The 23,387-nt window shown below is 39.8% G+C and overlaps 1 protein-coding gene across 1 annotated transcript in view; it reads right to left on the bottom strand.

Moving 5' to 3' along the window:
* HACD2 (3-hydroxyacyl-CoA dehydratase 2) overlaps positions 1-23,387 on the bottom strand; it is an 88,964-nt gene that overhangs the window by 53,158 nt on the left and 12,419 nt on the right. Inside the window, exon 3 of the mRNA XM_043873789.1 lies at positions 20,908-20,926. Coding sequence (XP_043729724.1) covers positions 20,908-20,926 — 19 coding nt within the window. The remainder of the gene's footprint in view (positions 1-20,907; positions 20,927-23,387) is intronic.

Raw genomic sequence — 23,387 nt, 5'->3', positions numbered from 1 at the left:
ATAGATCAAAGATCTAATAGAGACTAGAAAAACAGTAGAAAAGATGAATGAAACTAATAGTTGGGTTTTTTTAAAGATAAAATTGACCAATCTTTAGCTAAACAACGAAAAAAAAGACTATTCAAATAAATAAAATTATAAATATATACCACAGAAATACAAAGGATCGTAAAAGACTACTACAAACACTTACATGCCAACAACTAGACATCCTAGAAGACATGGATAAATTCCTAGAAATACAAGCTATCAAGACTTAATCAAGAAGAAATAGAAAATCTGAACAAACCAATAATGAGTAAGGAGATTGAAATCAGTAATCAAACACCTCCCAATGAGAAAAGCCCAAGACCTGACGGCTCTACTTAGTGAATTTACCAAACATTTAAAAAACAATTAATGAGTCTTTCCCAAACTCTTCCAAAAAACTGAAAAAGGAGTGAATAGTTCTAAACAGGCCAATATTTCTGATGAACACAGATGCAAAAATAATAATACTATTATTATACTATCAATAAATACTAGCAAACCAAATTCAAAAGCACATTAAAAGGATCATACACAATCAAGTGGGATTTACACCTGGAATGTAAAAATGGTTCAATATATGCAAATCAATAAATGTGATATACCATATTAACAAAATGAGAGATAAAGATCATATGGTCATCTCAACAGATGCAAAAAAGCATTTGACAAAATTCAAAACTTTTTCATGACAAAAACTCAACATATTGGCTACAGAAGGAATGTATTTCAACATAATAAAGGTCATACACGACCAACCAACAGCTAACATCATATTCCATGGTGAAAAGTTGAAAGCTTTTCCTCTAAGATAAGGAATAAAGATGCCAGCATTCACCATTTCTATTCCATATAGTACTGGAAGTCCTAGCCAGAGCAATTATGTAAGAAAAAGAAACAAAAGGTATCCAAATCAGAAAGGAAAACGAAAACTTTTTGTTTGCAATCACATGATCTTATATATAGAAAACTCTAAACTTCACCAAAACAAAACTGTTTAGTGAAGCTGTAGGACACAAAACCAACATAGAAAAATCAGTTAATGGCAATTAACTGATTACTAATTAATTAGTAGTTCATTAATTAATAATGAAATATACAAAAATGGATTAAAATATCATCCCATTTATGGTAGCATCAAAACATATATAAGTACTTCAAAATAAATTTAACCAAAGGGATACAAGATTTGTACACTAAAAATTATAAAACACTGATAAAAGAAACTGAAGACACAAATAAATGGAAAGATATCCTGCATTCATGGATTGGAAGCATTAATATTGTTAAAATGCCCATAGTACCCAAAGTGATCTATAGATTCAAGGCAATTCCTTGCAGTATTCTAATGGCATTTTTTACAGAAACTGAAAACAAAAATCCTAAAATTCATATGGAACCACAAAAGACCCTGAAAAGCTGACACAATCTTGAACCAACCACCCAACTCCAAACAACAACAACAAAAAACAAACAAAATACAATGTTGGAGGCAGCACATATCTGGACTTCAAAATATACCATAAAACTCTGGTAACCAAAACATGATACTGGCATAAAAAGAAACATATAGACCAATGGAGCAGAATAGGGAGCCCAGAAATAAATCCACACATTTATGGCCAACAGATCTTTGAAAAGTTGCCAACAACACATATTGGGGAAAGGACAGTCTCTCTAATGACAGTGCTGAGAAAACTGTATATTCACATGTAGAAGAATAAAACTGGACCCTTATCTCAGGCCTTGTAAAACGTCAACTCAAGGCAGATCAAAGACAATAGAATATAAGATCTTAAACTGTAAAGCCACTATAAGAAAACATAGGGAGGGCTTTCCTGGAGATTCAGTGGTTAAGAATCCACTTTGCAATGCAAGAAACATCAGTTTGATCCCTGATCTGGGAAGATCCCATATGCGATGGAGCAGTTAAGTCTGTGTCCCACAACTACAGAGCCCATGCACTGCATCTACTGAAGCCCATGTGCCTAGAGCTTGCGCTCCACAACAAGAAAAGCCACCGCAATAAGAAGCCTGCCACAACAGTGAAGAGTAGTCCCCATATGCTTCAACTAGAGAAAGCCCATGTGAACAGCAAAAACTCACTACAACTAAAAAATAAAAAAGTTAAATCAATCAATAAATAGAAATTAAAAACAGAAAACATAGGGGAAAAGCTTCTTGACATTGGTCTGGGGGATTATTTTTTTGCCTATAACCCCCAAAATACAGGCAGCAAAATAAAAAAATAAAAAAAGACAAATGGGACTGCGTCAAATTAAAAACAAAAAGGAAATGTACAGCAAAAAAGAAATGATAAACAGAATGAAAAGAGGAGCCCACCAGGCTCCTCCATCCATGGAGTCTTCTAGGCAAGAGTACTGAAGTGGGTTGCCATTTCCTTCTCCAGGGAATCTTCCCAACCAGGGGATTGAACCCAGGTCTCCTGCATTGCAGGCAGACACTTTACCGTCTGAGCCACCAGGGAGCCCACAATAGGAGAAAATGTCTGCAAATAATATATTTGATGAGGAACTAATATCCAAAATATATAAAGAACCCAATTCAATAGCAAGAAAACAAACACCAAAACAGAAAATGGACATAGGACCTGGATAGGCATTTCTCAAAAGAAGGCATACAAACAGCCAAAAGGTATATGAAAAAAGCTTACCATTAATCATTGGGGAACTGCAAATCAAAACCACAATGAGATACCACCTCATACCTATTAGAATAGCTATTATAAAAAAGCCAAAACATAACAAGTGCTGGCAAGGATGTGAAGAAAACAGAACTCTTACACACTGTTGATAGGAATATAAATTGGTATAGCCATTAGAGAAAATAGTATGGAGGTTCCTCAAAAAATTTTAAATAGAATAACTATATGATCTAGTGAAGCCATTTCTGGGTATGCATCCAAAGGATATGAAATCAGTATCTTGATGAGATGTCTGCACTTCCTTGTTCATTGCAGAAACATTCACAACAGCTAAGATATTTAATCAATCTAAGTGTTTATCAATGGATAAATGAACAAAGAGAATGTGATACACACCCATTTATTATCCAGCCTTAAAAAAGGAAGTTGCTACTTGGACAACCTAGGTAAACCTGAAGGATACTAGGCTAAGTGAAATAAGCCAGGCAAGAAAGAAATACTCTATGATCTCACTCACAGGTGGAATCTAAGAAAAGTCAAACTCTCAGAAGCAAAGAACAAAATGGTGGTTGCTGAGAGCTGTAGGATGGGAGAAAAGGGGAGATGCTGGTCAAAGAATACAAAGATTCAGTTGTGCAGGATGAATAAGTTCTGGAGAACTAATGTACAGTATCAGTTCAGTTCAGTCACTCAGTCATGTCTGACTCTTTGCGACCCCATGAATCACAGCACGCCAGGCCACCCTGTCCATCACTGACTCCCAGAGTCCACCCAAACCCATGTCCATCGAGTCGGTGATGCCATCCAGCCATCTCATCCTCTGTCGTCCCCTTCTCCTCCTGCCCCCAATCCTTCCCAGCATTAGGGTCTTTTTCAATGAGTCAATTCTTCACATGAGGTGGCCAAAGTATTAAGAGTTTCAGCTTCAGCATCAGTCCTTCTAATGAACACCCAGGACTGATCTCCTTTTGGATGGACTGGTTGGATATCCTTGCAGTCCAAGGGACTCTCAAGAGTGTTCTCCAACACCACAGTTCAAAAGCATCAATTCTTCAGCGCTCAGCTTTCTTCACTGTCCATAGCCTTGACTAGATGGACCTTTGTTGGCAAAGCGATGTCTCTGCTTTCAAATATGCTATCTAGGTTGGTCATAACTTTCCTTCCAAGGAGTAAGCGTCTTTTAATTTCATGGCTGCAATCACCATCTGCAGTGATTTTGGAGCCCAAAAAAGTAAAGTCTGACACTGTTTCCACATCTATTTCCCATGAAGTGATGGGATCAGATGGCATGATCTTAGTTTTCTGAATGATGAGCTTTAAGCCAACTTTTTCATTCTCCTTCTTCACTTTCATCAAGAGGTTTTTTAGTTCCTCTTCACTTTCTGCCATAAGGGTGGTGTCGTCTGCATATCTGAGGTTATTGATATTTCTCCCAGCAATCTTGATTCCAGCTTGTGCTTCTTCCAGCCCAGCGTTTCTCATGATGTACTCTGCATATATGTTAAATAAGCAGGGTGACAATATACAGCCTTGATGTACTCCTTTTCCTATTTGGAACCAGTCTGTTGGTCCATGGCCAGTTCTAACTGTTGTTTCCTGACCTGCATACAGGTTTCTCAAGAGGCAGGTCAGGTGGTCTGGTATTCCCATCTCTTTCAGAATTTTCCACAGTTTATTGTGATCCACACAGTCAAAGGCTTTGGCACAGTCAATAAAGAAGAAATAGATGTTTTTCTGGAACTCTCTTGCTTTTTCTATGATCCAGCAAATGTTGGCAATTTGATGTCTGGTTCCTCTGCCTTTTCTAAAACCAGCTTGAACATCTGGAAGTTCTCTATTCATGTATTGCTGAAGCCTGGCTTGGAGACTTTTGAGCATTACTTTATTAGCATGTGAGATGAGTGCAATTGTGTGGTAGTTCGAGCATTCTTTGGCATTGCCTTTCTTTGGAATTGGAATGAAAACTGACCTTTTCCAGTCCTGTGGCCACTGCTGAGTTTTCCAAATTTGCTGGCATATTGAGTGCAATACTTTCACAGCATCGTATTTCAGGATTTGAAATAGCTCAACTGGAATTCCATCACCTCCACTAGCTTTGTTCGTAGTGATGCTTTCTAAGGCTCACTTGACTTCACGTTCCAGGGTGTCTGGCTCTAGGTGAGTGATCACACCATCGTGATTATCTGGGTCATGAAGATCTTTTTTGTACAGTTCTTCTGTGTATTCTTGCCACCTCTTAATATCTTCTGCTTCTGTTAGGTCCATACTATTTCTGTCCTTTATCGAGCCCATCTTTGCATGAAATGTTCCCTTGGTATCTCTAATTTTCTTGAAGAGATCTCTAGTCTTTCCCATTCCGTTGTTTTCCTCTATTTCTTTGCACTGATCGCTGAGGAAGGCTTTTTTTTTTTTTTTTCCCACCATGTCAAGTTTATTATTCCAATGGCACTAATACAGCTGGAGGTGCTCAGTGACACTGTGTGGGAGGGGTTTCCTGCCTTCTAGCTTCTGTCCAAAGAGAACATCTACCCGCTTGTTTCTTCCCCCTTTCTGGAGGAAAATCCACTATGGGCCATTTACCCAAATAAACCTCTTAATGCGTTTATTTTTAACTTTTTTTTGACATTATGTTTCCCTCTCAACAAAAAAGTATTGGTTGTCCCATCCCCTCCCCCATCCCCACCGGCCAGATAAGTCCCTGCTGCAAGGGCACTTCTGCTGCCCCTGAAATCTGGAAATAAATATCAAAAGAAACGGCATCAAGTGTTCATGTTGAGCGATGGCACGAAGTGGGCCCCAGAAACCTGTCAGGCAGAGCATTACTGGGTCTGGACAGCCTCGAGGTGTCGTGGAGAATGTGGGGGCTTGTTGCTGTGGTCACTGTCCCTGGGCGCGAGGGCCGCACCAAGTCCCACCTGATGGCGGGCTGAGCAGAGGCCGCCTACAACTTGTCCAGGAAGTTGTCCAGGGCTGGGATGCCTTCTTACAGGCCTTTGCGCTTGCGCGTCTCCGCCACCACTTGACTGGGGCGGCTGGTGTTGTCAAAGGGGTCACCGGGCAGGATCTGCCAGTGGTCAAACAAACACTGGGGGAAGGCCTGGCCGCCCGTGTTGGACCTCAGGTCAGCAGTGAAGCCGAAGGACTCATTGACAGGAAGGTAGGCCTTCACAACAAACACAGGCGTGCCGGCCACCTGGGTCTCCTCAAAGACATGACCCCGCTTCCTGTTCAAGACACCGTAGATGCCACCAACCACTTGTTCCGGACACTGGATCTACACAAGATAGATGGGCTCCATGAGCCGGGGCTGGACAGTCAGCACACTGGCATACAGGCAGCGCCGAGCCGTGGGGATGATCTGGCCACCCCCACGGTGGATGGCATCAGCGTGCAGCATCACATCATGGACATCAAAGCGCACGCCCCGCATGTTCTCCTCGCACAGCACCCCCTCCTTGGTGGCCCACTGGAAGCCAGCCACCACACTGTCCTTGATCTCATTGAGGTACTGCACACCCTTGGTGATGTCCGTGAGGATGTTGGGGCCTGTGCCATCAGGGCCGAAGCACCAGATCTTACGGGCCTCGGCCACGTCCCACTCGTACTTCTCAGCCAGGTAGCGGCCCGGAAGGCTTTCTTATCTCTCCTTGCTATTCTTTGGAACTCTGCATTCAGATGGGAATATCTTTCCTTTTCTCCTTTGTTTTTCGCTTCTCTTCTTTTCACAGCTATTTGTAAGGCCTCTTCAGACAGCCATTTTGCTTTTTTGCATTTCTTTTCCATGGGGATGGTCTTAATCCCTGTCTCCTGTACAATGTCACAAACCTTTGTCCATAGTTCATCAGGCACTCTGTCTATCAGATCTAGTTCCTTAAATCTATTTCTCACTTCCACTGTATAATCATAAGGGATTTGATTTAGGTCATACCTGAATGGTCTAGTGGTTTTCCCTACTTTCTTCAATTTAAGTCTGAATTTGGCAATAAGGAGTTCATGATCTGAGCCACCGTCAGCTCCTGGTCTTGTTTTTGCTAACTGTATAGAGCTTCTCCATCTTTGGCTGCAAAGAACATAATCAATCTGATTTCAGTGTTGACCATCTGGTGATGTCCATGTGTAGGGTCTTCTCTTGTGTTGTTGGATGTACAGTATCGTGACTAGTTAATAAGAGTATACTGTATATCTGAAATCTGCTAAGAGAATAATCTTAAATGTTCTCACTACCACAAAAAAGAATAACTGTGAGGTAATAGATATGTTAATTAGCACCAGTGTGCAATCATTTAACAATGTATATATATACTAAAACCATACTGTGTACTATAAATACACATATTTTTTAACATCTCAATAAAGGTGGAAACAAAATCCTTATGATTTTCAGATACAAAGACAAAATATCTTAAAAGGGCAAGATATCAAACTTCCCAGGAGAAACATATAAGCAAGGCAATAATGGAGCAGCGTTTTTAAGAAGTTCAAGGGAAGAAAGTGTAAACTAGGGATTTTATATTGAACAAATTGATATTTAAAATATCAAGGTTATAAGAGTCTTAAACATATATGAACTAGGGAAACACTGTGCCCACAAGCTCTTCTTGAGAATCTACCTTTTGGGAAAGGCAATCTGCCATGAGCCCTGAGCATCCCTGAATATACCTGCCACAAGGGCAAGGCCTGACTGGTTTTCACCCAGGTCAGTTCTTAGGTGTGCGTTTGAGCAGAGTGACCCTGAGGGATGAGGTCGTGTCCACCCTGACAACAAAGAGCACGCCTGCTTCTACTTACCGTAAAAGCAACAGGTTCCCCAGGCCCCATGGTCGTCCCTATAACACAGACCGCTACATGCTGCCACCGTCCACGGAACAGTGACCAGCTAACTTACAAGTAGGGTAAAACCTCAGACCCTTCACGGTTCCTGACACCACAAGAGGGTACATTTCATTCAACTAAAAGATAACAGAAAACTTTGGGAGAAAGACTGACAGTAAACATTTGATATTTCAAAGTGTGAACTGAAACAAAGATCAGGATGGGGGTGGGGGGGGTGGCGGGGAGAGACTAGGTAAATGTTATTGTCACTGTGCTCAGTCCTGTCTGACTCTCTGTGGCCCCAGGGATTGCAGCCGCCAGGCTCCTAATGTTTCAGGTTCTGACAAAGTAGAAATAATACAAGTAAAAAAAATAGGAGGGGAAAGGAGTGCGGAAAAAAGAAGGTAGATAAGCTTACTGACTGCACAGGCAATAGGTGAGAGTCAAAACAAATATTTAAAACCTGACAAACCAGACAGTAACAGGTTAAATAAGAATACAAAGAACTAAGGGCCTTTAGAAAGGTATAAATGCAAAGGTAACCACTAGAACAACTGCAAAACCTTCTAAACACCAAAATAAATATTTTAAAAAGCAAAGAAAACATATCATGTAGGTAAATACAATAATAATAGTGTATGTAGCAATTGCAACAAAAATGCAACAAAATAACACCGAACATGTTGTCCTATGGATAACTGTAAATGTGTTTAATTCACCTACTAAAGGAAAGAGATTTTCAAATTGAGTCACAAAACAAGATCCAACTCTATGCTAATACAAAAGTGATTCAGAAAGGCCACATATAAAAGACATTTTTTTTAGTGCTAAAAGCTGTAACTCACAATGAAGTTACAACAGTTACAAATACATATTACCAAATACTAAAGCAACTATCTTTGTTAAAGTAGAAGCTATAGAAGGCAGGAAAACTGGAAACACATTAATAAGTAGATACTTTAACATTACCACTCAGTGCAAGATGGATCATTCACACAAAACATAAGAAAGAATATAAAAGGTTAAAAAAAATCTAGAACAAGCTTATAGATAAATATTGAAATTTATACGTTGACAGTAAACATGAAGTAGGATGTATTCATCCCTTCAAAAACCAGCATACAAATATTCACAGCACTTTTATCCATAACCATCCCAAACTGAAAGCAACCAAGAGTCCTTCAATAGGTAAACAGATAAACAAACTGTATATATTCCACTGTATACAGTGGAATATATATATTAATATAATATATTATATTAACAATATATTTAATATATATTATTATATATATTATTAATATAATATATATTATAATATATATTATTAATATATATTATTATTATTCAGGAATAACAAAGAATGAACTTTCTAACCATGTGAAGAAATGGGTGAGTCTCAAATGTAGACTACTAACTGAAAGAACATAGTGAGGTAGGAACTGTTATTAAAAGAAAAATATGTGGAAAGATGGTCACTACGAAGAGGAAAAAATTCCTTTCCCAGAAAAGCTGTACAGACTATAAAAGTCAGACATACTACATCATACAGATATTCCAAAGAGTTCTTGCTTCCTTCATTAACACATTATTTACCATTTAACTCCTAACATGGACTCACAAACCAAGGAATTCTTTTGTTAAACTTTCACTGTTTGGTTCAATGGAATTAACTTCGTTGCTGCTGCTACTGCTGCTAAGTCACTTCAGTCGTGTCCAACTCTGTGCGACCCCATAGACGTCAGCCCACCAGGCTCCCCCATCCCTGGGATTCTCCAGGCAAGAACACTGGAGTGGGTTGCCATTTCCTTCTCCAATGCATGGAAGTGAAGTCACTCAGTTGTGTCCGACTCTTAGCGACCCCATGGACCGCAGCCCACCAGGCTCCCCCATCCCTAGGATTCTCCAGGCAAGAACACTGGAGTGGGTTGCCATTTCCTTCTCCAATGTGTAAAAGTGAAGTCACTCAGTCGTGTCCGACTCTTAGAGACCCCATGGACTGCAACCTACCAGGCTCCTCCATCCATGGGATTCTCCAGGCAAGAGTACTGGAGTGGGGTGCCATTGCCTTCTCCTTAACTTGGTTACTAGATGGTATTTCCAGCTTTGCTGGACTAACTTTGCTTTTGAAGCTAAGAACAAAAGTGGAAGGTTTATTGACTTCAGACTCTCACAAACCATCTGACCAAAGATCTTCTAAAATACTTTCATTTCCTGTAGCTTTTTAATTAAGCAAATTAAGCTAATTTTTAATTTTAAAGGTACCTTGTGCCTATAATTAAAAAATATTTATAAGAGAATTTCCAGGGCAATGCTCGAAGTTTCAGCTTTTCATTACCTAAAATATTAATGATCAAGTCATGAGACACTGATGGGAAAACATCCACTTCTCTTTTCTCTTGTTAATTTGCTCATTCCTCAGTTTCAGCTATTGATTCACTACTGTCTATTTTCATTAGACGTCCTCCAGGAGTCCTTAAGGGCCGTTTATCTCCTTACTAATACAAGGGTGCCATCTAGTGATGATCATGGGTAAATGCATGCCATAAAAAGTGTGAGTGTCCCTCTCCCAAATTTAATTTCACTTTCTGATGGTGCTTTCAAAATGCACTGAGACACATGAAAAGATGCTCAACATCACTCATTATCAGAGAAATGCAAATCAAAACCACAATGAGGTACCATTACACGCCAGTCAGGATGGCTGCTATCCAAAAGTCTACAAGCAATAAATGCTGGAGAGGGTGTGGAGAAAAGGGAACCCTCTTACACTGTTGGTGGGAATGCAAACTAGTACAGCCGCTATGGAGAACAGTGTGGAGATTTCTTAAAAAACTGGAAATAGAACTGCCATATGACCCAGCAATCCCACTTCTGGGCATACACACCGAGGAAACCAGATCTGAAAGAGACACGTGCACCTCAATGTTCATCGCAGCACTGTTTATAATAGCCAGGACATGGAAGCAACCTAGATGCCCATCAGCAGATGAATGGATAAGGAAGCTGTGGTACATACACACCATGGAATATTACTCAGCTGTTAAAAAGAATTCATTTGAACCAGTTCTAATGAGATGGATGAAACTGGAGCCCCTTATACAGAGTGAAGTAAGCCAGAAAGATAAAGACCATTACAGCATACTAACACATATATATGGAATTTAGAAAGATGGTAACGACAACCCTATATGCAAAACAGAAAAAGAGACACAGAAGTACAGAACAGACTTTTGAACTCTGTGGGAGAAGGTGAGGGTGGGATGTTTCGAAAGAACAGCATGTATATTATCTATGGTGAAACAGATCACCAGCCCATGTGGGATGCATGAGACAAGTGCTCGGGCCTGGTGCACTGGGAAGACCCAGAGGAATCGGGTGGAGAGGGAGGTGGGAGGGGGGATCGGGATGGGGAATGCGTGTAACTCTATGGCTGATTCATATCAATGTATGACAAAACCCACTGAAAAAAAAAATAAATAAATAAAGGAAAAAAAATGCATTGAGAAAGCAAAATAAACAAATAGGGCCTAATTAAACGTAAAGCCTCTTGAACAGCAAAGGGAACCATTAACAAAAAGAAAGCAGAACTTACTGAATTTGAAAAAATATTTGCAAATGATATAACTTATAAGGGGCTAATGTCCAAAATAGAGAAACAGCTCATACAGCTCAACATCAAAAAAAAAAAACAACAACTAAACAACTTGATTAAAAAGTGAGCAGAAGTCAATAGACATTTTTCCAAAGAGGACATGCAAATGGCCAACAGACACATGGAAAGATGTTCAATATTGCTAATCACTGGGAAAATGCAAATCAAAATCACAATGAGATATCACCTCAAGCCTGTCAGATAGCTCTGATCAAAAAGAATACAACAAATGTTGGTTAGGATGTGGAGAAAAGGGAACCTCTGTACACTGTTGGTGGGAATGTAAATTGGTGCAGCCACTGTGGAAAACAGTATGGAGGTTTCTCATTAATACTTAAAATAGACTTACCATATGACTCAGCAATTCCACTCCTGGATGTAAACCCAAACACTAATTTGAAAAGATACATGCTCACCAATGTTCGCAGCAGCATTATTTACAATTGCCATGATCTGGAAGCAACTTAAATGCCCCTCAGCAGATGAATAAAGATGTGCTATAGACATAAAATGGAATACTACTCAGCCATAAATAAGAATCAAAATTTGCCATTTGCTGCAGCATGGTTAGTCTTGGAGGACATTATGCTAAGTAAAGGAAGTCAGAAAGGAAAAAACAAATACTGTATAAAATCACTTATATGTAGAATCAAAAATGAAACGAAGTGAATTTAACAAAAACAAACAGACCCACATACATAGAGAACAAACTAGTGGTTACCAGTGGGGGGAGAGAAACGAAGAAGGGCAGGATTGGGTAGGGGGGTTAAGAGTTACAAACTACCATGTATAAAATAAGTAAGCTATATGGATATATTGTTCAGCATAGGGAATACAGCCAATATTTTATAATAACTATAAATGGAGTACAACCTTTAAAACTGTGAATCACTATATTGCACACCTGCAACTTTTAAATCAACTATACTTCAATTAAAAAAAAAATGCACTGAGAGGGAAAATGTACTAAAACTACTATACTTAAGTTTCCTAATATTCATATCATAGGTATATTTAAACGGGGTTTTCCAGGTGGTCCTGGAACCCACCTGCCAATGAAGGAGACATAAGAGATGTGGGTTCGATCCCTGGGTTGGGAAGGTCCCCTGGAGGAGGGCATGGCAACCCACTCCAGTTTTCTTGCCTGGAGAATCCCATGGACAGAGGAGCCTGGTGGACTACAGTCGATAGGGTCACAAAGAGTTGGATACAACTGAAGCAACTTAGCACACAAGCACACGGGTATATTTAAACATCTAGTACAGCCTCCTTTTGGAGAAGGAATCCCAAGGACAGAGAAGCCTGGGAGGCCATGGGCCACAGGGTCACAGAGAGTCAGACAGCACTTAAGTGACTAAGCACACACGCAGCCTCCTTTTTATCACTGCTCAGATAACTGACCTACACCTCTAAGGCTACTTCATAGTTTCACGGCATTTCAGACCATCCAGCTGAAAGGAATGTTAAGAGATTATCTATTATCTAGTCCAACTCCTAGTTCTTCAGATGTGAAAACTAACACCTAGGGGGAGGATGGCTAACTTGTCACACAGCTAGTGATATTTCAAGTGGGGCTGGTTTGCCTTAGCTTGATTCCTGATGGCCTGGAAAACAAGATAATATTACCTCACAGAGAAGAGATTTTAAATACCTCAAATCTCAATAACAGCTTTCAATTTAAGCCAACCCCCAAGCTGTTCCTACAAGGATGGCAAAGGGTAAAACTCCTTGATCTAGGCTCTCTTCATGGCTTTCCCTTCTGAACTCCAACTGAACACAGAAATCCTCAGGGATTATATTTTGCCCACTAACAACCAATGGAGAAGCCACTACAGCTTACTGAGTGCTTGCTAGGTGCCAGGAGGCTCTCTGATCCTGAGATCTATCTCTCCTTTTGTTACTGGGAGCTGACATGGGGTCACATGACCGTGTTGGCTCACTTCCTTCCTGTTCTTACTGTGCTCAACCCTGGGGCCCGTTGAGTTCTGGTTAAGCCCAGTGTGCATGAGCTCTGGGTAAGTCCCCCACCTCCCCTGCTCAGGCACTCTGGGCTCCTGATGAGCATGCCCTATTTCTACCTTCCTTTCATCAGTACATTCACACAGAGCTGGGAACAACTTAGGGAGCTGTGTGTTCCAGGCAAAGGACATTTTATGTACAAAATTATGGAGTGTGAAAATACAAAGTTTATTCAGAGAACAGTGAAACTCTGGGTATAAGGAGCAGAACATGCAGGTGCTAAAACTATCTTTCTTTCCTCTTCTCTCTCTGTCTAGAGAGGAGGAGGAAAAATGTGATCAGGAGGCAACAGACTAATCAAAGTGCCAAAGCAGAGGGAGACTAAGCTAGGCTGCTCTGAAGGGCTTCAGTGATCTGGGAAAGATTACAGTTTGAACATGGCTATGGTGGAGTTCTGGTGTCAGGATGCTGGGAAATGACTATACTTATTAATAAATGACAAAGAAATGCAAGGAGCTGACCAGGCCTCTGACCTCCACACTGCATCCAGACAGCCCTCCAGGCAATGGACTCAGGCTGGCCTGCTGGGAAAGGTCAAGGCCATTTCCCCACCTCAAAGGGCTTCTCCTTCCCCTGCCAGTACCACCACTAAGTATGCCCCCAGGCAGAAAGCAGCTTCTGAATGGAAACCTGAACCATCTTTTATTCCCCCAGCCAGGAAAATGGGCTTGGGGAAACGGGTCCCAGGGTTGAGCCCAGTAAAAACAGGGTGGAAGAGAGCCAGCAAGGTCCGTGTGACCCCTGTCAGCTCCCAGTAACAAAATGGGAGACAGATCTCAGGATCAGACATTTGTATTTTGGGAATATGACTATTTTTACATTGTTTGTGTTTCTGATACTCATTCCCTTTCTGTTCTTTCTCACTTTTGATAAAGTTCTGTTTAAAAATGTCAACTAGACTAAGAGGAACCAAGGTAAGCAGTTTTGTTTCTGTGCCCCAGCCATACCTATGAGGGTTGGATGCGGGGTGAAAGCAGAATTCCAGGTGAGCAGATCCGGGGGAATCACCCCTTCCCTCCACAATGCTTTCCTTTCAGAGTTCTCTTTTGCTGCACCATGGAGGGTTCTGGGTCTGGCTTCTGTGATATGTGAGGGTTATTCCTTCCCAATACTGCATTGGAAATGACTGATGAATGCTTGACCCTCTGGGGGGTAGGGCAGGGGGAGATGGGAGGTGTACAGTTTGGACAGGATTTAGTTCTCTGTCACTGCTGGGAGGGGAGAGATTTCTGGTGGAGGAGATTGGGTCTTCCGGTGCTTGTCTCTTCAGGAGCTGCCCCTTTCCTCCTTGGCATCATTTGTTACTTAATAAAATCAGTCTGAAGCCATATGCTACCTCTGTAAGGTAATTACAAATTTCTTATAATTCACTTTTAAAAAATAAACAGAAGTTTATTTTGTCTTCGAAAGGAGGCTCCCTTGGAGCTGGTCATCCTTTAGAAACTTGTACACCTTTTATCGATTGGGGAGCTGGAATCAGGCTTCCCCAAAAAGTGTCAGCTCAGAAATTTGATGACTCATATTTGCAAGGAAGGAATGCTTACCTATATTGTTTTTATGAATGTGACATTTTAAAATCAAAGTTTAACTTTAAAAAATGACTTTTCAAATTATAGCTTTCATTTTGTTATTTGTGACATTACTATTTCTGTGTATTACTTTTGTATCGTTTATATTATTTCATTTATGATATTCAGCTTAAAATACACATTATTATTTGCCTTATGGGAAAAAAAAAAACCGAAGTGTCATCAGTCTGAGAGAGGTGCGCAAGCTGGAACATACAGCAAATATTTGAAACCACAAATCTGGCCTATCTAAGTGAGGGCTTCTGTCCTTGTCTGTTGATGATATTAGAGTACTAATACTCAACTTCAGACACAATACCCTCTGGGCTATGACTGGGCTCCTGTTCTACAGTTTTCAATCAAGAACTTCTAAAGTTATTTATACTGACAATGTAAGTTCCAACACTTATCGGAAAAGACTCTGATATTGGGAAAGATTGAAGGCAAGAGGAGAAGGGGACAACAAAGGATGAGATGGTTGGATGCACCACTGACTCAATGGACATGAATTTGAGCAAGCTCTGGGAGATGGTGAAGGACAGGGAAGCCTGGCGTGCTACAGTCCATGGGGTTGCGAAGAGTTAGACATGACTGTGCGACTCAACAACAACAATAAGCTTCAACACAAAGATTCACCAAACGCACAAGGTCACATCTTACCAGTGTCACCAGTTCCCATCCCTCTACCTCTAACTTCTAGCCCAACAAAGTGAGGTAACCATACTCCAGAGTCAGCTGAGAACCACTCACATCCAGTATGCCTCTTCCACAATCTAATCTGAGCAAAACACAGAAAAGCAGATACTTCTTTCAACATAAACTGTACCACATGATTAAGAAAACCACAACTCTTCTTTGCAGCCTTGTAAAAGATGTGTACCAATTGGGTTTAAAATCCTCATTTCCAGAAAGAAAAACACTGCATAAATAAAATCACTACAAATCTTGAGCTGAGGGCTGCAACCATAGCATTTAAGAAATACTATCCCAGAAAAAGACAGTGTATGATCTCATTTGTACATGAAATCTAGGGGGAAAAACCCAAACTCGAAGATACAGAGAACAGACTGGGGGTTGCCAAAGGCAGGGCCTGGGGTCGGGGGAATGAATGAAAGTGGGCAAAAGGTACAAACTTCTAGTTATAACATAAGTAAGTCCTGGGGGTGTAACGCATAGCATGGCCACTATAGTCAGTAACACTCTATTATATACTTGAAAGTTGCGAAGAGAACAGACCTTAAAAGTCCTTATTACAAGAAAAAAGCTGTAAATATACGAGGTGATGAACATTAACTTATTGTGGTGATCATTTCACAATATATACATATATAAAATCATTATGTTGTATACCTGCAACTAGTACAATGTTATATGCCAATTATACCTTAATTAAAAAAAAATATGTCCTCAACATGTATTCAAATGGGCTATCATTTGCTCCTCACCAAAAGAAATCTTGTTCCTGCATTATCAGAAGCTGGGACAAAGAAACCCATTTGGAAAGATAGAGGCCTGACTTTCTCACAGAAATGAATCCCCCATGTGGAATTTTAGTTTACTGTTTCACTGTCAAAACTATGAACAAGCAACTCCAACCCATACTAAGAACAGGCGGCCCTGAAGTCCTCACTTACACAGAAACTGCAATTGAGGAAAAGTCAGAATATGGAAAAGTTATATTAATCTAAATATGGAACATTACATTAGGGACAGAATAAAACTTTTAACATTCCATGACATTATTATTGTTAATAGCTACCATTTTCTCATGCATGTTTTACATGCATGTCCTATTTTCACAATAACCTAAGAGGTAGGTATTATTATCCTCCATTTATTGAAGAAGAAACAAAGGCACACAGAAGTTGTAACATCTTGAAACTCACAGCTAATAAGTAACCCAGGTCTGACTGAGGTCTACATTTCTTACCAACAATACACAAACTAAAGACATCTCAAACTAAAACAAGCTTCTAAAAGACCAAGCTGGTACAGTGAAGTTTCAGAAAGACACAGGAAAATAAACCATCATTCCCAAAGTAAACTCAAGTCATGAGTAAAAAAAGCAATAAAGGACTGCCTTTAGGCCAATGCTAAAAAGAGCTTACTTATGATTATTCTTATTGAATCTTAAGCAACTGAAAACATTTTGAAACAAGTTTTGGAAAATGTCATTTAGAATTTAGTAGGATTATGATCAAACGTTCACCAAGCTCCCATTAGGAGCCATGAACTGTTAAGTGTTAAGACACAGAAATCAACAGGAAACTATTCCCAGTCTCAGAAACATTCAGTGATGTTGGTGAAAGATACAGGTACAGTGACAGACCATAATATATTGTGGAAAGTGCAATAAAAGAGTTGCAGGGTATTAGAGGAAAGTGAGGAATGGTATATAATCTAGCCAGTGGGTGGCAGGAGAGTTTACTGGGGGAAGTTGCCTGCTGCAGAGGGTGGGCTACCACTACAGGCAGAGCACAAAGGCTGGGCACAGACCAGAGGTAAGAAATAGTGCAGTAGCATGGCTTATGGTGGCGGGGTTGTGGGGGGGATGCTGTGGGGTACCATGAGGTCAGGGTTGCTGAAGCATGCAGTGGGAGGCAGGGATACCGGTAAGACTAGGGAGGTGGGCAGGGTACAAATCATGAAGAAGTTTAAACCAGTGAAGGGTTTTAAGCACACAAGTGACATGGTCAGAATTATCTTTTAACTAAATCCCTTGAGAGATGTAAGCAGACTTATAGCCACAGAGCCATAGGTTCAACTTCCAGCTCTAGGGCTTATTAGCTACATGAACCTTGGAGAGATATAAAACCTTCTATGCCTCAGTCTTGTCAACTGTAAATTGGGAAGTAAACAAATAATAAACGTAAAGCCCTGGGACATAGTAAATACTCATTATAATGTTCGCTGTTATTATTACTAATATTAATATCATAAGCCTACAAGTTCAGGGAGATCCATGTGGGAATCCAGATAAGACATACTCGGGTCCTGAATAGGACTGGAAAAAACAGGAGACTCTGAGAACTATTTAGGGAACAGAACTGAGAAAACCTGATGACCACCTGGCTATGGGAGTGTGGGTAGGGAGAGGGGGCAGAATTGATGAGCCTGGTCAAAGGGACGCAGAGGAATTATGCAGTAACAAGGGAGGAAGGCAGGGTCAAAGGTTAGGTTAAAAATTATTTTCAGGATGGAGCATTCTTGTGAGCTGAGATGGAAAAGGCAGATGACAAAGGGTGATGATGCAAGAGACAGAATCACTCATTGAACAAGGTTCTTGAGAAAATAAGAAGGAATTTTAAAGTATCTCCTGTGTGTCGGGCACCACACAAAGACCAAGGGACACCGGTCAATGAACCGTCACAGCAGAGCGTGACACAGATGCTAGTCCTCAGAGTGCATCCCATTAGAGAAGCTCCGAGGGGTGGCCATCTGACTGTGGGCCTCCTGAGCCTAAGTCTGTGCCTATTTACCTCTCTGCTCCCACTACCCATCAGTGTCTTGCCCCATCTGGGAGGCATTCAATCAAGTTCTTGGTGTGAATGAATAAATATACTTGCCCAAAATTTTATTTCTAGGAGTAGAAATTTTATAAAGAGGCCTGAGAATATGAGAGAGATGCAAGAAATGTGGGTATTAAAATACAATTAAATAATAATTAAAATACTAAAACACGCAAAACACACATCTAAGAGCTTTACACAGAGGCAGCTGAAGGTTAAGAGACTCGGAGAGCCTGGGGGCACAGGGCTGAGTCATGTGGAGAGGCCTGAAGTGGTTCCAGAACTCTGGCTGAATATATTCCCCAATCTGCAAATTTAAGCATTTAAGAAGCGACACATTTTTCATCTCAAAACTATAGATAAAGGACTAAAAAGGGAACGTACCAAAGATTATACACTAGCTGAAACCCAATCACCATAAAATAAAGTCAGGCAGGTGGGCTCTGGCTCAGACTGGCCATGTCCCAAATGAGGCTATACCATTTAGTGACCATGTGACCTGGTCCAGGTCCCTTAACCTCTCTGGTAAAGCTCAGACCATCTGAAAACAAATGAGTCTCCAAGCTCTTTTCAAATCTCTTGCTTAAAGGTGCTAAAGCACCCTTTCTTAACCTTTTGAATCACATACTTACTCTGAGAATCTATGAAAGCTATGAATTCTACCTACCTTCCCAAAATAAACATAGGCACATTCATACAAAATTCTGCAAATCATTTCAGAAATTCCTAACTGCAGACCTCCTTCTAGTGAGAAAATAGATGAGGTACAATTCTTTATAAAGAAGATATTTGTCTTCTTTAAAAGAAATAGAGCCCAGGTATCAGAGTGATCCCTCTATGGCCCGCGGTGGAGAGCTTGCTGGGTTTCCACCTGAACTGTAAGTCTCCTCATCTCTGAATTCCTCAGGGCCCCAAATAGAATAAGTACCCATTTCATTTATCAATTATATTGATCAGGGCCATAACGGTTTTTTTTTTTTTTTGGATGGGTATTCTTTTTTTTTTTTTTTTTTCCCCAGTGGGTTTTGTCATACATTGATATGAATCAGCCATGGATTTACATGTATTCCCAATCCCTATCCCCCCTCCCACCTCCCTCTCCACCCGATTCCTCTGGGTCTTCCCAGTGCACCAGGCCGGAGCACTTGTCTCATGCATCCCACCTGGGCTGGTGATCTGTTTCACCATAGATAGTATACATGCTGTTCTTTTGAAATATCCCACCCTCACATTCTCCCACAAAGTTCAAAAGTCTGTTCTGTATTTCTGTGTCTCTTTTTCTGTTTTGCATATAGGGTTATCGTTATCACCTTTCTAAATTCCATATATATGTGTTAGTATGCTGTAATGTTCTTTATCTTTCTGGCTTACTTCACTCTGTATAAGGGGCTCCAGCTTCATCCATCTCATTAGGACTGGTTCAAATGAATTCTTTTTAATGGCTGAGTAATATTCCATGGTGTATATGTACCACAGCTTCCTTATCCATTCATCTGCTGATGGGCATCTAGGTTGCTTCCATGCCAGATGGCTTCACAGCTGAATTCTACCAAAAATTTAGAGAGGAGCTAACACCTATCTTACTCAAACTCTTCCAGAAAATTGCAGATGAAGGTAAGCTTCCAAACTCATTCTATGAGGCCACCATCACCCTAATTCCAAAACCAGACAAAGATGCCACAAAAAAAGAAAACTACAGGCCAATATCACTGATGAACATAGATGCAAAAATCCTTAACAAAATTCTAGCAAACAGAATCCAACAACATATTAAAAAAATCATACACCATGACCAAGTGGGCTTTATCCCAGGAATGCAAGGATTCTTTAATATCCGCAAATCAATCAATGTAATACACCACATTAACAAATTGAAAGATAAAAACCATATGATTATCTCAATAGATGCAGAGAAAGCCATAACGGTTTGAATGCACAGTTTTGGAGTTTTCAGACCTTTGGTGCTTCTCAATGAGTTATCAACTTCGAATCCTCCGTTGGAGTAAGAAATCCAAATATACAGACAGCAACCACCACACGCTTACTCCGCAGGGTCTGTCAACTTTCCAAAATTGATTTCTGCTGCGAGGAGTCTAGCCACCCGCGACTATAAGCTTTGCCTCAATTCCACAGCAGAATTTGATAACCCTCCCCATTCCCCCAAAAGGAAACACACTGCATCTGCTTTTAGTAAAAATCCTTCACATTTGTATAACCCTTTGTACTTTCCAATCCCTCTCACTTACATTAAATATTCATCTATGAGGTAGGCAATATACACAGTACTCCATTTTAAAAGATAAGGAAGAGTATATAACATTCAAATAATCACAGAGGGCTTTCAACAAAGTCTAGCACCCCAAGTCACATGGTTATAAATATGTTACTGTTTATTTATCCTTTATTCAAAAGGTAGAAACCTTTTTAAAATGACACAGAAAAATAGCCATGGCATTTAATAAACTGTTCAATGAACATCTAAATAGTACCTATGATTTTAGAAGCCAAGAGCCTAAACAATTTTATGAATAATGATTAAAGTTTAGTTTTTTTAATGTTCGGTAAGAATCTAATCAACCTATTATTTATGACTTAAAAAAAAAAGCAGAATTCACAGTATGTAAGTAGCGGGTGGGGGGATTCCATACTTACCTATTGCACAATGTAAAATCTGGAGAGAAAAAAGGGGGGAAAGAGAATTAGTAAAGATCAATAATATTATATTAATAGCTTTATTTCATACAAATTAGCCTTCACTCAGAATAGAGCAGTGTCTGCCAGTAGTACTGAATTTGAAAAATGAACATTCCATTTTTAAACTTCCCTATAGGGTATTTGACAAAATGCAAATTCTTATTCAGTTTTTTGTTCATTTTTAGTTTCTTTATCTGTGGAGGATTTCCTAAGGAGTGAATCTCACCCAATAGTTTAGCAGATGTCAATGACTTCTTTTATAAGACATAAACTGGTAAGAGCAGTAGTGTACAAGTCCCCTGTGCCACACTGTACAGAACTGTCACAGACTATGCAACACAGGATCAGAAGACACCTTCCTTGCCTGGCAGGCCCTTCAATGCAGACATTCATTCCACAAAGCTCCACCCTTGGGCCCCATCTAATCTCTAACCCCAGATCTCTTTGAACTCCAGCCCCACATTCCTTTGGACATCTAAAGCCAGATTGGCACGCTTCAACAGGTAGTTCACCCTCTCTTTCTTTCATACCTACCTGCCTCTTGACCACCAACCTCCCACTCTCAGTTCAACTGCTCTTTCCTTTCCCTCACCCCCAAATCAAGCAAGTTTCCGAGTCCTGCCAATGCTTCTGGCACATCTTCCCCAGTTTTTTATTTCCAGTGCATAGATCAGACTGCTATCTCCTCTCTACCTCAATGGCCATCTAACCAGCCAATTAGGTTTTTCCAAATTCCTTTCTAATTCATCCTGTATCTAGCACTTTAACCTGGGTGGTAGTACTAAAGTAATTTGAAGCCATCTACAAGATTGATTTAATGGCCAAAGTTTTTCTGGATGATAAGACTAACAACTATTGCAGTACATTTTAGAATTTACATTTCTGTGGCTGTCATTGTGTTGTTTGAACTAACAATAACCCTGGCAGATGGGCAGGACACAAACCTCTATTTCCAGATGAAAAAATGAAGACTTAGAAAAGTTGTCCAACTTAAACAAGGTAGTAAGTGATATTCAGGATCAAGAACCTAGATTTTATTTCTAGTCTACTTACCGCTTTTTCTATCATTTCACTGTACATTAGTTATATCTGCAAAAACTATAACTTGATAAGACTTAGCTTTATCTACAACATGCCTAGTAAGACTCTGTACTCAAGTCTACTATTCTGCTAAGTCTTTTTTGAAGAGAGTGGGGCAGAGGGTGGCTTGGATAAAAAAAAAATTAAGCTGCACAAATTTGTTGATAACTGATAACAGAACAAAAGAATTACTAGACTTCAAATCTTACATTTTTCAAAAGAAAAGACTACTAAGAATCTCAAATGTGTGAATATTACAAGATAAGCTGAACCTCCTATTGCAAAATTAAGGAAAACTAAGCAATGCGCTGATTAAACTGAAATGGAATGAAAGATGAGCAACGAGCATCCTTGAGACAAGACAGATGATGGTGCCTAGACAGAAAACCTACTCTATTCATGTATGTGGCAAGACATCCAGGCTGCTGATTCACAATAGGACACTGCAGAAAAGGATATGTAACACTTAAGGCCGAGCATATCTTCTTTGTGTGACAGAACAGATCTTAGTCATATGAGACCCAATCTCCCCCTTTTAATCACATATTTATAATGCCTCCTTTACTACATAATTCAGAAATGGTATAACTAACCTACACAAAAATGAAAACAAAGAAACAACATCCTAACTGACATGTAAATTAGAAATAAGAAGAAAGTTGTTTATTTTAAAAAACATGTATTTCCACATATAAATGCTTGGGAACACAATGACATAATGAAGCACTCAGATACAGGTATGAACTTATGATGAATAAGCTTGGATTTAAAAATGAGAATATCAGAAAGCACTTTGGGCAAGAATAGGAAAATAACAGAACAGAGCTACAGGCCAGCACTAGACTAGAAACAGTATTAAGACAATAATGAACATAGGGAAATAATCTTAACTGAAGTTAAAATAATGATAGCAAGTAAATAACAAAGTAGAGGAAATGAGGAAGTATTAACATTATCACAAATCATGCTAGGTCTTATTTATTTGTGTGATGTCAAAATAATCCCCTAGATAATGTCCCAGGATAGGGTAGTAAGAACGTATCACCAAAAACTTATCCTTCTCACTTGAAATCCCATTGAGACATATAGCCTGTGCCTACTCTGTAAAAAGAACTTGGAGACGATATACTCTGAATGGTATGACAAGGAAAAGAATATGGATTAGACAAAAAAAAAAAAAAAAAACTAATGAAAATACTGAGATGATGTGATAACGTGGTTGTGTAATAGACCTCGAGTAGTTTTAGGAAGAAAGTGATTCAAACAAGGGCAATATAAAATACTATTAGTTATATTAAAGGAATTGAATGAGATTCCTGCATTACATGTGTTGCCATTAACCAAAAGTCTGAACAGGA

The sequence above is a fragment of the Cervus elaphus genome, chromosome 19, assembly GCF_910594005.1.
Source record: "Cervus elaphus chromosome 19, mCerEla1.1, whole genome shotgun sequence".
In the NCBI taxonomy this organism is placed as follows: Eukaryota; Metazoa; Chordata; class Mammalia; order Artiodactyla; family Cervidae; genus Cervus; species Cervus elaphus.
Note: the sequence above shows the minus strand (reverse complement) of the source record. Positions and strands in the feature narration are given on the sequence as shown.